The 16,622-nt window shown below is 40.8% G+C and overlaps 3 protein-coding genes across 3 annotated transcripts; 2 read left to right on the top strand and 1 right to left on the bottom strand.

Moving 5' to 3' along the window:
• Positions 1-2,358: 2,358 nt before the first annotated feature.
• PADG_05556 (uncharacterized protein) lies at positions 2,359-3,537 on the top strand (the record flags this gene model as incomplete). The annotated part of the gene is made up of 1 exon (XM_010762748.1): positions 2,359-3,537. The coding sequence occupies one exon, from the start codon at positions 2,359-2,361 to the stop codon at positions 3,535-3,537; it is 1,179 nt and encodes a 392-aa protein (XP_010761050.1).
• An 8,647-nt stretch (positions 3,538-12,184) lies between these two features.
• Positions 12,185-14,822, bottom strand: PADG_05555 (tyrosine/serine/threonine protein phosphatase PPS1; the record flags this gene model as incomplete). The annotated part of the gene is made up of 6 exons (XM_010762486.1): positions 12,185-12,314; positions 12,442-12,498; positions 12,587-12,707; positions 12,776-13,738; positions 13,791-13,877; positions 14,036-14,822. 6 exons carry the CDS (start codon positions 14,820-14,822, stop codon positions 12,185-12,187), a joined length of 2,145 nt encoding a protein of 714 aa, XP_010760788.1.
• Positions 14,823-15,307: 485 nt separating this feature from the next.
• PADG_05554 (uncharacterized protein) lies at positions 15,308-15,587 on the top strand (the record flags this gene model as incomplete). Its single annotated transcript, XM_010762747.1, has 2 exons — positions 15,308-15,420; positions 15,470-15,587. The coding sequence occupies 2 exons, from the start codon at positions 15,308-15,310 to the stop codon at positions 15,585-15,587; spliced, it is 231 nt and encodes a 76-aa protein (XP_010761049.1).
• Positions 15,588-16,622: the final 1,035 nt, after the last annotated feature.

Genomic DNA, 16,622 nt, shown 5'->3' with positions numbered 1-16,622 from the left:
ATATGAAAAGCAGCAATACAGTCACAGGAAGGGGAAAACTTTATGAGGGATTCCTCTGATCTCTACTTCACTGTATTTTCCATTTTCATATATATTCGTTTTTCACTTATGACCATCCCATGTAATCTCATATACTTTCACTCTTCCTCCCAACTTCCTCCCAACATTTTTTTGACATTAATACCGTTTTAAATCTGTCACATTCCCTCTCTCTCCCCTTTTCCTTGAGACACTTTAATCGAATATATTGCATATCATCCACATCCACGTGCTCATTCTCAATCATATCCTTGAACAATATACCTATTCACATACATTACAATCACATATAGACAATTTCAATCAATTTCATCTGGATAATCCCATGGATTTGAAAAGAGATTTAAATGTACTATTGTCATATGCTTAAGTTTTATTGTCTTAATGTGCTATTATATCTACATTGACCTTTTTTAATTAACTGATGTGTAACATTCTTAACAATTTCTCATCAACTGATAATGCTTTTAAAGCTTCTTGATTAATTTCAATATTGACATAACCAGAGCGATTAAGATAAAGAAAAACTAGTTAATAACATTCTTTCACTTAGTGAAATTATAGTAGAATTGGTAAAATAAACAGAAGTCAATAGATATATTGAAAGTTATAAAATAATGATATCAAGATTTTTTTGAGTAGTAGTGAAAAGTTATTGTAAACACAATATCTTAAAGAAAGTTAAGATGACTCTTACACTTATATTGATGTCTACAAATCTGATGTTGTTTTCATAATCTGTACTTAAAAAAATATAGAAACTCAATCAATGTTCAGATTATTATTCAAATAAAAGAAATAAAATTTTATTTGCTTGATGATATTTATCAACTATAATGTAATGAATGTAGATATTATTTGAACTTTATATTAAAATTGTTCTTTGAGAAAAGTTTATAAAAGATTTGAATAATGTAATTTCATATTGAGCAAGACATCTCAATGAGCAAAACATCAAAATCATTGTATTTCAACTAACTAGATTTTAATTTAAAATATCTATACTCACCTCTTTCTAATTAAATTAAATTAAATTACACTAGATTGAGGGTATTTTATTTCTTTATGATCAGATAAATTGTAATTGCTGCATTACTGTGATGCTTCTGAGTATGATTTAAACTCAGAGACTGTAGACTCAGAAGATTGAATGACAGACTGTTCAACAGATGCAGCAGATGAAATGATAAGATTTTGAGCTTTCTGTTTAGTGAGACTCTCTGTATGTTAAATCTGATATTTAGATTTAGTCTGCTTTTGTTTCTCTATCTCATTCATATTGAATATATTCTGATATTGCTTCTTTAGAATAGTGATGCTGACCATTTCATGTTCACAGATTTTGATAATTTGATTAAAGTCTTTCACAAAGTCTTGAAGCTGATCTTTTACTAAGTATTTGATCTTATTTGTCTGTCAGTATAATTGCTGGGAATTACTAGATGCTTGAAGCACTCAGAATATGATTGAATTGCTAGAACTACTATGTGAAGTAATAAAGATCTGAAGTTGAATATTCAACTGCTAAAAAATGTAGTCAGATTGAAAGAACACTATTCTAATAGCTTTGAAGTTATTTTAAATAGTCTGCAGTTTGAAGACTTCAGTGTGTACTGCAGAATAAGTCTAAGAAATTTATCTTTCAAATAGCATTAAATTCTAGTCATATTCACTGTTGAACTAGACTCTTATATGCTCACTTTAAGACAGCAAAAATGCTCACATCTAGTGATTATAAGAGATATGATAAATAAGATAGCATGCAAAGATATATAATAGTATTTTTCTTGCAGATTTGATTGAATTCTGAGATAAAATAACTGTCATACTCATTCAGAATAAGAAGACTATGAGTGTTAACTCTGCATGAATTTGCTATGAAAATAAATAGTTTAGTAAGTTATTTGATTTTTATCTCATCTGTAGTTTAAGATTTTAAAGACTATAATTGTTAGGCTCAGCGCCCGACCGAGCCCGACCGAGGCTCGGTGCCCGGTTAGACTCGACGTCGGATTAAGCTCGGCGCCCGGTTAGGCCAAATATTCTCACGTGATCAAACGACCATGCGGGTGGTTATAACCCGGGCAGGCCCCAGCACCTCCTTTCATTCCATCAAGCTTAGTATTTCGTTATATAGCAGTTAGCAACGCAGAGAGTTTCCTTCTTATGCAGCTCGCATTCGCTCCTCAACATAATACTAAGCTTCATCCTACCCCTTCTACTCAGGATTGAGTAGAACCTGCTCAGCGAGAATCCGACGGCACAACATACAACAGCAACCCATCCCCCTTACTACTCACCAGAGGGACCCAGACCAGGATGGCCACCCCAGACTTCCAGCCCTCTGAAAAGACCAAGAGGGACTGGCGATATGTTCTAACTAGGCCAACCGATCAACCACGGGTCTCACTTGAAGAATTCAGACAGGCGATCCACTCAGACCAGGACCATGTCTACAAAGAGTTAGCAGCAATCTTTGACAGCATCTTCGATGATGAAAAAACGTTGAGGGATACAATCACACGTCTGAGGATGGAACGGAACAACGCCACTGACCAGGCCGCTGTCAAGCAAAGCCAGATTGATGAGCTAATTGCTGAACGCGATGAACTTAGCCACACCCTGGTCCGCATGACAGTCAGCAACCAAGCAGCAAGTCGAGGTGTCACCCCCTCTGAGACTACCCGGAGGTCTGTCAAGATTGATGACCCAAAACACCTCACTGACGGCAAGGAGCCAAAATTTGAACACTGGCTCTCCTGGATGAAGAACAAGCTCCGGGAGAACGCTGACCACTACCCTACTGAACGCATGAGGATTGCATACATCGAAAACCGGACTGATGGGGACGCGGCACGTCACATTGCACCCCGTATGGAAGAGGACCACCCCGAGCGATATCAGACTGCAGAAGAGATATTTGAGCACCTCAAGTCAATATATGAGGATGCTAACAAGCTGCAAAATGCCAAGAGTGATTATCGCAAGCTGATTATGCGCAATGGGGACAATTATCATGAATTTGTCACAAAATTCTTACACCTGGCAGGTGAGGCCAAGATTGCCAAAGAGGACTACAAGACAGACTTCAATGACAAGCTGTCCTTTGACCTTCAGAGGACGGTGGCAGTAGCCAATGCAACCACCAATACATATGCTGAGTTTCAGAAGATCTGTGCTCAGGCAGCCCACACCCTCCAGACAATCAATGCCACCCAGAAGTCAAAGAGCTTGCGGGGAAATGGGTCTAATATCTTCAAGCAAAACACCCCGCGGGCCTCTGACAGCCAAACTTCCCACAGCACCTCAGCCACAAAATCCTCTACCATAAAGGAAGCCTTGGGCGCTCGTCCAGATATTCAGTGCTACTACTGCAAGGAGAAAGGCCACATTGCCAGGAACTGCCCTGCGAAGCAGAAGTCCCAACAGGTGATCACTGAGCTCACAGAGAATGACACTCCTGAGCCTTCAGCAGATTCGGGAAAAGAGTGGGCCTGAGAGAAGACTCCACCTCAGGTAGTTCAATAGTCTGTGAGAGGTTTGAGATGAAGGACTTGATTGGGGGAAAGAGCTTTAATGTCCCAATTAAGTTAGCCCACAATGGAATTGCTACTTCTACAAATTCTCTCGCTGATACTGGAGCAAATGGTGCGAATTTTATTGATACCCGATACGCTATAGAATTGGCGAGATTCTTCAATAGGAAGTTTCAGGAACTCCCATTCAAATGCCGCATGAAGGGATACAATGGCGCCCCTGGCGGGGTGATAGACCGCACATTGACCCTAAACCTCTGGGTAGATGGCCGGAGATTCCGGAATGTTCCCCTGCTGGTGACGGACCTAGGCCAGTACCCTGTCATCCTGGGACGAAAGTGGTTGGCAGCACAGGATATATGGCTGGATGTTAAAAACCAACGCCTGGTTTGGCCGAGTGAACGGTCTATCCCTGAACAGGTGGCGGAGCCGATGCTGAAGATAGTGCCCCGATCAATACTGAAGCGTCCAGACCCTAAGCCTGAGCATCAGGCAGATGCAAAACAAAGAGAGATCAAACTGGACAAGGAGATCAGACAGGAGCATCAGGCTCGGCTCTGCAGATTGAAAGGGACCAGCTCAGCCATGACGCCTAAGACAAGGCAGGGACCGACCTGGGAGGAGACAGCACCACAGATGATGGATATGAACTTCATTGGGGCTGCTTCTTTCCACGGTTATATGAAGAACAAGAACTCGACAGTCTTCATAACCAGTCTGTATGAAATTGATAAACAGCTCGAGGAGAAGCGGAGTTTAGTGGGAGCTGAGGAGGAGTCTGATGAGGAGCTGATCAGCAACTTACCAGAATGGTTGAAAGGCCGGGAGGACTGTTTCTCAAAGAAAGCATCAGATGAATTACCTCCCCTACGGAAGAACGTTGATTTTAAGATAGAGCTCCAGTCTGACACTGACCTCATTCGGGACATTGGACATGCGCCTCTATATAAGATGAATCTGGAGGAACTAGAAGCAGTGAAGACCTACCTCGAAACCAACCTAGCAAAGGGCTTTGTCATTCCAAGTTCAGCCCCCTACGCCTCCCCAATCCTGATTGCTCGTAGTGGGAAGAAGCTACGATTCTGTGTTGACTTTCGCAAGCTGAATGCTATGACCAAACGAGATCAGTATCCCTTGCCCCTAATAGATGAGCTGATGGACCGACTCAACGGGGCAAAATACTTTACAAAGCTGGACATTCGGCAGGGGTTCCATCGCATCCGAATGGACCCTAAGTCGGAGGACCTGACCACCTTTAGAACCCGCTACGGGACCTATAAATACCGGGTGGTCCCCTTCGGCCTTACAAATGCCCCTGCCTGCTTTCAACGGTTTGTCAACAGTATCTTCTTTGACTACCTGGACAAGTTCATGACAGCATTCATGGATGACCTTCTAATCTACAGCAGGACTCTCGAAGAACACAAGCAGCAAGTGAACCTGGTACTGGACCGATTAAAGACAGCAGGCTTGCAAGCTAGCATCCGGAAATGCGAGTTTGCTGTTCAGAGAACAAGATATCTGGGGTTTATCATTACCACAGAGGGGATTGAGACAGACCCTGAGAAGACTGCTGTCATCACAAAGTGGCAGATCCCAACCACAGTAAAAGGTGTTCAATCATTTCTAGGATTTGGCAACTTCTATCGGCGATTTATAAGGAACTATAGCCGAATTGCAAAACCGCTATACCAGTTGACAAAGAAGACAGTTCCATTCGTGTGGACACCAGAATGTCAATCAGCCTTTGAGAAACTGAAGAAGCAGCTGGTGGAGGCTCCAACCCTACATTACTTTGACCCTGGACGTGAAACCCGCATTGAGACTGATGCCTCAGATGGAGTGGTGGCTGGGATACTGAGTCAAAGATTGGATGATAATCTTTGGCACCCTGTGGCCTTCTACTCCAAGTCAATGAATGGTGCAGAGCTCAACTATGAGATCCATGACAAGGAAATGCTTGCAGTCATCCGAGCATTGCAGGAGTGGCGAGCTGAGCTTGAGGGACTACAACGGGAAGAACGATTCAAGGTTCTCACTGATCATCGTGCACTGGAATACTTCATGACAACCAAGAAGCTGAATGCACGTCAGGCCCGCTGGGCAGAATTCCTTTCCTGTTTCTATTTTGAGATCAAGTATCGACCAGGTAAGGCCAACCTGCTAGCAGACGCGCTGAGCAGGCCTGAGCAGGTTAAGAAGCAACAGGACAGCCGTATGCAGATTCTCCTAGGACCAGAGACCCTTGACCCCCAGATCACTCCCTCTATGGATATTGCTAGCATCAACTCCTCAGAGGAAGAGAACATTGCTGAACGCATAGTGTCTTTAAACAAGACAGCCACCTCAATTGAGCCCCTGCGGCAGCAAGTAGGAAAGGAGAATAGCCCCTATACAATGGAGGATAATATGTTGCTCTACCATGGAAGATTGGTAGTGCCTGTCCAGGAAGAAACCCTTATAGCTGCTCTGCTAAAGGAAATTCATGATCAGGCCTCAACAGCACACCCAGGGGGACGGAAGACCCTGGCCCTGGTTCGCCCCCGCTATTGGTGGACCACCTGGCGGGCGGATGTCTTACGCTATGTTCGGAACTGTCATACATGCCGAGTTAGTAAGATCCCAAGGGACAAAGCCCCCGGCCTGCTAAAGCCGCTATCAATACCAGAACGGGCATGGCAGCATATCGCAATGGACTTCATGGATGTGCCAAAGAGCAAAAGTGGCTGTGATGCCATTCTAGTTATAGTCTGCCGGTTAAGCAAGAAGGCAATTTCAGTTCCTACCACCCGTGGAGTTACAGCCCGTGAGCTGGCTCGATTATTCATCCGATTCTACTACTCCTATAATGGGGCACCAGACTCGATTGTCTCTGACCGCGGCCCTCAGTTCATATCAAACTTCTGGGATGAGTTCACAGGAATTCTAGGCATAAAGTTGAAACTCTCAACAGCACATCACGCACAGACAGATGGGCAGACAGAGGCAACAAATCAGTATATTGCCACGCGCCTTCGCCCATATGTTAATTACTATCAAAATGACTGGGATGAGTGGTTACCCATTATAGATCATGCTTCTGCAGCCACCCCAAACACCTCCACTGGGATCTCCCCCTTTCTAGCTGCAAATGGATATGAGCCACGAACATCATTTGACTGGAGGCCCCTGCCAAGGGAACTAAGGGCAGGGGAGAGGACAAATCGAAGGGCTGCTCAAAACTTTGTTAAACAGATGAAAGAGATCTGGGAGTGGGCAGGCAAGGGCATGAAGGCAGCACAGGAACAGATGAAGAGGCAGGCTGACAGACATCACCGGGAACCTGACTTCACAGTGGGAGATTTTGTCTACTTGACATTGAAACCATACAGAATTGACCGACCAAGCCGTAAGCTGGCAGCACAGAACACAGGCCCCTTCAGGATCCTAGAGAGGGTGGGCAACGCCTATAGACTGGACCTCCCCACAACCATGAAAATTCATCCAATCTTCTCCCCAGACAAGCTGCGCAAAGATCCAAGAGACCCCCTACCAGGGCAGGCTGTCAAACCACCAGATCCAATTGAGATAGATGGAGAAAATGAATGGGAAGTGGAGCATATATTAGCCAGTCGAATAAATCGAGGCAAACTGCAATATCAAGTCCACTGGAAGGGATTTGATGAGGACTCATCTTGGTACCCAGCTCATGACTTCAAAGGATCACCACACGCCATACGCGACTTCCATGAAGCTAACCCTACAAAAGCCGGACCCCCAAGGCGACTAGATGAGTGGCTGAAGGCATGGGAGACAGACAGCTACCTGAAGGACGAGGTTGATGACGACCTACCAGCATGAGGACATGCCTGTCTCTAGACCGGGGGGTGATGTTAGGCTCAGCGCCCGACCGAGCCCGACCGAGGCTCGGTGCCCGGTTAGACTCGACGTCGGATTAAGCTCGGCGCCCGGTTAGGCCAAATATTCTCACGTGATCAAACGACCATGCGGGTGGTTATAACCCGGGCAGGCCCCAGCACCTCCTTTCATTCCATCAAGCTTAGTATTTCGTTATATAGCAGTTAGCAACGCAGAGAGTTTCCTTCTTATGCAGCTCGCATTCGCTCCTCAACAATAATTACTGAGTATGAGATTCTGTCAGAGAATATATATCACTTTGATGAGACTGACTTTGTTATAAAGCTTTATGTTACTATTAAGATTATCACTAGTACTGAGTACTATGACTGAGCAAAGCTTCTATAGTCTGGAAATTATGAATAAGTGACTATGATTAAGACAGTCAATATATTGAGATGAACTCTATTTTTATATATCATTCTCAAAGAATAGATTCTACAGAAAGACTGATTTGACAGACTCTCAAACAGTTAGAAACTTGATATTAGCTTTAATGATTAAACTACAGATGAGATAAAAATCAAATAACTTATTAAACTATTTATTTTCACAGCAAATTCATGCAGAGTTAACACTCATAGTCTTCTTATTCTGAATGAGTATGACAGTTATTTTATCTCAGAATTCAATCAAATCTGCAAGAAAAATACTATTATATATCTTTGCATGCCATCTCATTTATCATATCTCTTATAATCACTAGATGTGAGCATTTTTGCTGTCTTAAAGTGAGCATATAAGAGTCTAGTTCAACAGTGAATATGACTAGAATTTAATGCTATTTGAAAGATAAATTTCTTAGAGACTTATTCTGCAGTACACATTGAAGTCTTCAAACTGCAGACTATTTAAAATAACTTCAAAGCTACTAGAATAGTGTTCTTTCAATCTGACTACATTTTTTAGCAGTTGAATATTCAACTTCAGATCTTTATTACTTCACATAGTAGTTCTAGCAATTCAATCATATTCTGAGTGCTTCAAGCATCTAGTAATTCCCAGCAATTATACTGACAGACAAATAAGATCAAATACTTAGTAAAAGATCAGCTTCAAGACTTTGTGAAAGACTTTAATCAAATTATCAAAATCTGTAAACATGAAATGGTCAGCATCACTATTCTAAAGAAGCAATATCAGAATATATTCAATATGAATGAGATAGAGAAACAAAAGCAGACTAAATCTAAATATCAGATTTAACATACAGAGAGTCTCACTAAACAGAAAGCTCAAAATCTTATCATTTCATCTGCTGCATCTGTTGAACAGTCTGTCATTCAATCTTCTAAGTCTACAGTCTCTGAGTTTAAATCATACTCAGAAGCATCACAGTAATGCAGCAATTACAATTTATCTGATCATAAAAGAACAAAATGCTCTCTATCTAGTGTAATTTAATTTAATTTAATTAGAGAGTGGTGGATGTAAATATTTCAAATTAAAATCTAGTTAGTTGAAATACAGTAATTTTGATATCTTACTCATTGAGATGTTTCACTCAGTGTGGAATTACATTATATTAGTTAATATTAACATTAAATTTTCAATAAATATAAAGCTATTAAACTGTAAAAAAAAAAAAATTAAATTTATATAATGTTAGAATCAGTTATTGCAATGTTGAGATTAGATTTATTCTCATTATATAACTTTATGAATTGTTTATAATCTGAGCAGATCTCAGCATCTTTCTTCTCTCATCAAGCTTCATATTTCATTTATATAGCAGTTAGTAATGCAAAGAATTCTTTCTTATACAGCTCACATTTGCTCTACAACAAAATTTTCAATGATAAACATAGTTGAGAATTTTAAATATAAATAGAGATAATATTTATATTGTTAGGGTGCGAATGCGAACTGCATAAGAAGGAAACTCTCTCTGCGTTGCTAACTGCTATATAACGAAATACTAAGCTTGATGGGATGAAAGGGTGCATGGTCGCTTGGTCATGTGATGAGGATTAGGCCTAATCGGGCGCCGAGCTTAATCCGACGTCGAGTCTAACCGGACGCCGGGCCTCGGTCGGGCTCGGTCGGGAGCCTAACATATATCAATTAATAATAAATCACTCATTTAGCTATCTAACTATATAAAATAAATAAAATATTGAGAAGGCCATTCAGGTTATAAGATTAAGTTAATAACTATAATTGTAGTAAAAACTTAAAAAAATTATACTTATATTTGAAAGTAATAAAGATAGATTTATTATAAATAAAAAAGATATAACTAGATATTTTATCATATATTTATAGTTATTTTTAGGCTTTATTTAAAAAGTAATAAAATAATATATAGTGAATAATCTTATTATAATATAAAACCTACTTAATCACTTTATTAAATTGTATTCTAGTTTTTATATAATATTACAAGTGAAAAGAAGTTTAATATATATATTTTAAAATAATAAAAGTACGTATCTTTGTAAAAGAGAATTTGTTGGAAATAAAAAATTTTTGATTAATTATGAAAAATAATAACTATAGAATATGAAATAATAATAAAAGTCTTTGATTTTATATTTGAATAAATCATTACTTTATGAGGAATAAAGTTCAATGAACTTACTATTACTTAAAAATTCAAATAGTCTTAAAGTTAAAAAAATTAAGATTTGAGATGTTTACACCTATTTTATAAAAATATTAAACTATTATAAGAAGATTTTAAAAATGCTATGAAAATATTATTGAAGTACTTTAAAGTTTTAAATTTAGTAATAAAATTACAGCAGAAGTCATATATTTTAATAATAATTAAAAAGTATTTAAGTATGTATTTCTTTTATAAGTAGAAATTATAGCAGATAAAGTAAAGTTTATATTTTTTATAAATTATCAATAGTAGATATATTAAATTAGAAATAACTGCAAAGTATTAAAAGTTATAAACTTTTATAAACAATGCAAAAATTTACTATAAAATATATTTTTTAAATTTTAAAAAATTTAGCAGATAAAGTAGATTATATATTTTTTATAAATTATCAATAGTAGGTATATTAAATTAAATTTAACTAGAAAGTATTAAAAGATATATAATTTAATGAAAGATATAAGAATTTACTATAGAATATAGTTTTAAACTTTAAAAAATATTAAAATTAAAACAATAAGAGAGTAAAACTGTACTGGTATTGTCAACTGAGCTACAGAAACTAACATTGAATTGAAAAAAATAATAGAAACTGTTTAGAAATCACTACAGAAATGAGAATGTAGGAAAATTCTTCTCTAGACTTCTCTTGTTTAAATTATTTTAGAATTTATTGAAATAGCTTATTCTACTTGACAATTGAACTCTGGTTTATCTGCATCCAGATTGAAGTCATAACATAAATATTTTAATATAATAGCAGGATTATCAATATTACAGATATTGAAAAAAACAAAAAACTATATTAATTAAAAACAATATTATGTAAAATAAGATTATAGTCAGTTATTTAAATATTTAACTATATTAAATTTGTATATAAATTATTACATAGAAATAAAGAAATATTTGTAAGCCATCTACAGATCAAAGTATTTTAAATAAAACTTTTTTTAATTAAATCAAAATTTAAAAGTATATTTAAAGTTAGTTTAATGAAATATGATATTTAAATTCACTAAAGAGAAAATTCACAGATAAAAAACATTATTATATAATTTCTTTTACTTGTTTTTATAAATTATTAAATAGAAAACTTAAATTTTTTCTTCTTTCTTATATATAATACTAATATTTTATATCATGATCACTTTTTTAAAATATTTTATCAAAGTCTTATTGATTTCATTTAGTTATATCTTATCTCATTATAATACAATCTATGCTAAAAAAATATAAATTGATTTTAAAAGAGAGAAGAAAAATGTCAATAAACTTTAAAGTGAAACTTTAATAATTTTCTAGAGCGCTACTCAGGTAAAATTAACCTTTTCATACTGAGAAGAACAGAATAAGTGAATAAGTATTTAAAGAAAAAATAAGTAAACAATAAATTGAAATAAACGTCATATTGAGATCAAAACGTCAATCAATTTGAGAATAAATAAAAGAAAATAAAACCGAGTAGAATATAGCACAAGAGAAAAAATAATATAATCAGCTGAATAAATATGAGAGACAAAGGGTAAAGTTAAAAAGCCATTAGTGGATATAAAATAATTTAAAGGAACATAGTTCCACAAAAACACCATACAATGTAGGGGGGGAGGGGGGGGCGAAATTGTTAAATAATACAAAGATCCATTAGTTGGCCGTGAGCAGTAAGGTGTTGTTGTGGGGTTCATAGCGTCCAGTCGTATAGCAGCAAAATGGATTGAGTGTGGATTGAGTAGAGAAGAACATTGTAAAGTTCAAGAGAAAGTGCAAAAGATAGAGGGGAGGTCGGACATGGAAAGAGAAGCAGATGATAGTGCAGTGTATAAATATATAGAGCACGACAGGCAGGAAGTTGCAATATATATAGGAGGGTACGTGATGTATACACATATATATATATAAAAGGAAGATTGGTGAATCAATGTAACACCAATATCAATATCAAATATCAAATCGTCTGACGATATGACTGATGCAGCAACAGGATTGAGAAATGATCCCATATCCGTTAAACGTAGACGTAAACCCGTGCCAAAGGGCTTCGTAAAAATAACCGCGAGCTCGTAATTCTCTCGTGCATATGAACTTACTAAAAGAGGGTAAATCATCACTGCTGTTTCGAGTACGGTTTGTTCATTAAGGCTATCTCCCGCGCGATGGTGTGCCATTCCAGCTCATGCCGGATGGGCTCGTCGCGTCTTTGTTGTAGGATTTCATCCCATTTTAGGAGCTCGTAGCTGTATGGTGGCATAAGTATGGTAAGAATAGACAAAACATGAACAGGTGAACTAATGGATTTGAGAAGAGATATGATGAGGTGCAATGGTTGGGGGGAAAGGGGAGTCGGGAGTGGGCTGTACTGACACAAATCGCAGGTGTGGTTGGATAATGACGTTGAGACGCCTGGCGCGCACGAAGCAGCTGTTGAAAAGTAAAGTGTGTTAGATAAAATCTGTGTTTGTACGGCGAGCTAAGAGGGAAACTGAGAAGCCAGAAAGAGTTAACATACTATGCCCTTGGAAACGACAACCCCTTCGACGCCATAACCTCCGCGATGCAAATAGTAGCCGATCTCGAAACGCCAACGCGACAATGCACCAAGGTCGCAGATCCATCCTTTTTGCCCTGCTCTATTGCATACGATACCACATTAACACTAAACAGGCCCAAAAGACATGTATAAGAGAGAAAAACTCACCAATATAACCCAAACACCTCTCAAACTCACCCGTTAACTCATCAATCCCATTATCCTGCACGTCTTTAACCATCATCAACCCATTCCCTTCTTTAAGCCCATCGCTCCACTTCTCAATCTCTGACTGCGGCCAGGTAACCGGCTCCCCAATGCTAAGTATCCTCTTGATGCCAAGTGCCCGTAGTAGTTCTGGGTTATTTGCGTGTGCCAAGTTGCCCAAATACATGTATGGCAGGATACGGCTGGGGAGTGACCCGTCCATCCGTGACACCCAGCCTGGCTCAATCGTTTTTGGAATAATGCTGCTGGTGCGGCTGCTACGGCGGCTTCCAGAACTACTTGAATTAGCGGCAGCCGCTGAAGCAGCAGGGCTCTCGAGTAATAACCGTTGTTGGATGCTCGTCAAGAAAGCGACGTCAGACGGATACGCGAAGAAATTCCTCTTCTTCTCGCAGTGCAATCTCAACCACGCCTCGTGCACAGGCACACCCTCAGCAAACATGAAATAAGCTATGCATAGCAGCGAGATTTCGGTATACCCGTCTCCGCAATGTATTAGCACCTTACGTGCCTTAGGCGTGAGCGATACCATGGGGATATCCCCGTCTGCATCGACAGGTTGCTCTTGTTCTTCAGTTGACCGCTCGGGGTTTGCCATGCGATATATCCATCTGCACGTGTCGATGAGATCGTAAACTTCTACCTGGTTCCAGGACGCGAGGACACTGCCTGATGATGGGAATTCTAGTCGCTGTGGGCTCCCGCTGTTTTCCAGCTGTGCTGATATTTGTGATAGGTAACGGAGATTGGGGATGCTGGCGACGTCGTGGGTTTCGATGAGAATGTCGAATTCTAGCTCCTCAAGGGGGCGGTCGCTGGTATCTGGAGTGGGACCTTGCCAGACATTTGTGGCAATTTCTGAGGCTGCGGCCATGCTGCCCATTTCTAACCGTTCCCAGTGGACTAGATCGACTTGTTAGATGAAAGAAGTGATAATGATCTCCATACTGCTTACAGAAGTCCATTACTCGACCAGTAAGTTGCCCTTCGGAATTTACAGCAATCAAGCGAGGGTATCTTTCCTCTACTTCGCGAAATGAGCCTGTAGTTCTTCTTATTAATCTTACAACTCCCCAAAACCAGAAAGCAAAATACACACACACACACACACACACACACACACACAGAGAGAGAGAGAGAGAGAGAGAGAGAGAGAGAGAGAGAGAGAGATGATATGAGATGATATAAGAAACAACTCACTCTTCAGCAGAAAGGTATTAAACATAGTATTCTCTTGACCAGGATCAAACTTCCTCCTCCACTCCCTCTGAGCTTTGGCAATATTACCCGCCACTTCAAGTACCTCCTTCCCATCCGCCTCACCATCGCCATAAACGATGATATCGGACAGCGGCGCTAATTTCGCCGTTTGAATATGGAAATTCCGCACAGAGAAGCCTTCAGGGGGGTCCGCATCAAGAAACGTCGTTCCAGACGGCGCCAGAATCTCCTGCGGTGAAATGGCTCCTTTAATCCTAGACTTGGACGGATCTCCACCAACCTTGACGATAGCTATGGAACGCAAGCATCGCGGTATCCGTCGCTGAGATCTCCGCCGTGAAACAAAAAAGCTAAGTTGGACGTGATTATCCGGATGTAGGCCGTGCAGCCATGGGAAGACTTGTTTCGGGTCTGGCAGTGGTCTGGCAGCGAGCTCATCCAATGCCAGGGCTAGTGCATCCGCATCTATGGAGTAGACTGGCGGATCATCGAGGAGTTTTGGGAAGCTGGCCGGTGGGTACAGGATACAGTTGCTTTGGAGAGGGCCGACGTGTCTGAGTGTGGGGGAAGTAGGGGGTGTTGCCAGGATCTTTGAAGCTGATGGGGACGGGCCGGGAGGGCACACAGGGATATGTTTGTCTGGGATTGGAGATTGGATGTGAGTGTGCGGGGTGTGGGGTGCATTGGCGCTGAGGCTAAGTGCTGAAGCGATGGAGGGTGAAGAGGAGGAATGTCGCACGGGTTGTTGTACCACCACGGTAGCCATGGTTGGGATTCAGGTGGAGGGGGGGATCGGATGGGAATGGTGGTTTCAAGGGCGGTCTATCTCGTCGATTGGCGGAGGAGTGGCGATCGGGCGGTCTGAAATTTGTCCGTGTCGACAGATGGAGTGTCGCAATCAATTAAGAGAAGATGGTTACATCGTCTGCGTGATTGCTCTTTTGATATGTAATATGGTCTTCGTCTTCGGAAGGGCCAGGTGGACTGAATAAGTAAAGGGTGTGGAAATATGATTGTCCCTTATCCAACGAGCGGACAAATAGCTAGCTAGTTAATGGGGCCAGGATACTGAGTCTGGAGGGAGTTCAAAACTTGATCCACCTAGCCCCGGTGATATATATAGATTGACATCTGCTGAGGTTGTCGAAATTGCACTGTTTTTATCTGAAATCAGACTCAATTCAACAAGCATGGAGGAGTCTTGGTGAAGACCTGGGGAAAACACAAGAAGTCAGCAAACAGTGATGCACAATGGATACAAGACTGCAAGCGATCGCGTGGTCTGGGACGAGCGGGATTATAAATAGTCCGCTTGGGGATGGAATTGACGGCGGGGAAGACGAGATGGGGGTTGTTTACTCGAGGTAGGTATCAATTGTTGCGTAGGTATTGGACAATGTGTGATCTGTACAGTCCAGCAGTTATGACGACAGAAGGAAGCACAATGTGCGATAAGAGAACTGAATGGCAGGGTGTTGCGGAAAACAAGACGAAGATGTCGATGAAGATGGAGAGGAAGCCCGAGGAATAAGGCGACAGGCGACAGACGAGAGACGAGAGACGATAGACGAGACGCGTGGCGGAGGAAAGAGCTCTGGAGAGCAGCAGAGTGACAGGAGAGGAAGTGGGGGAGGGGAGAGGAGGGAGGAGGGAGGGAAGGCGGGGGGGAAAGGGGGGGCCGTGTCGGAGGAGGAGGAGGGGAAGGTGGTGATATTAATACATGGAATGAGTGAGGTGGGGGGGGGGGAGTATACTTTATCAGTTACCCGGGAGCCAGAGCTTAACCGCCGCAATACCAAAGTTACACATACCGCGATCTGTTCTACCAGGGTAGCGATGTCATCACTTACCATACCATACCGAAGCATGCAACCATATGCCGACCTTGATGTTGTTCTCGTTGCAAAGCCCAACTGGGTTCCGTGCCACCCAGCAAAACGCTTGCAGCGAAGGTGTCGGGCGACCTTGTGCGTTCTTCCCCACTTACCCCCCCGTCCCATAGGCCGGCCCCGCCCACCAGCCCGATCCCAGCCCACTCAGCAGCCCAATCACAGCAGAGACTACACAGACACCCCTCATCCCCAACCTTCTCTTGGCTCTCTTGCCCGCTCCCTGCCGCCGGGGACTGCTATTGGCTGGATGTCCGTCTAGGACACACGAGCTAGTTACCCGGGGAAATGTTTATTACTTTTATATGAATATAGTTTGATGGTTGCTAGAGGTCGGGAAATGGGCTGAGGAGGAATTGATGATGATGCATAGTTATATAACTAACTACCTATCTTGGTTGTTAGCAACATGGATAATATTGAAGAGCGCCCTTTAAAGTTCATGAGATTGATTGCATTGGAGAACCAACTTCACCGCCAACTATAGTAACGTCTGCTGGATGGACAGGCATGCTCCATGTAGTTTAACTGTTGATCTTGGATAAAAAGGGCTAACAGGGAGAAATATCCATGGTCGATCGGGATTCAATGAAAGGATGGGATTGGCAAGATACGGTTGGTTAGGTACGTACAAATTGTACAATGTACCTTTCAAAAAAAAAATTTATTGTTTTATT

The sequence above is a fragment of the Paracoccidioides brasiliensis genome, assembly GCF_000150735.1.
Source record: "Paracoccidioides brasiliensis Pb18 unplaced genomic scaffold supercont2.6, whole genome shotgun sequence".
Lineage (NCBI taxonomy): Eukaryota > Fungi > Ascomycota > Eurotiomycetes > Onygenales > Ajellomycetaceae > Paracoccidioides > Paracoccidioides brasiliensis.
This window is presented reverse-complemented; position numbering and strand designations above follow the sequence as displayed.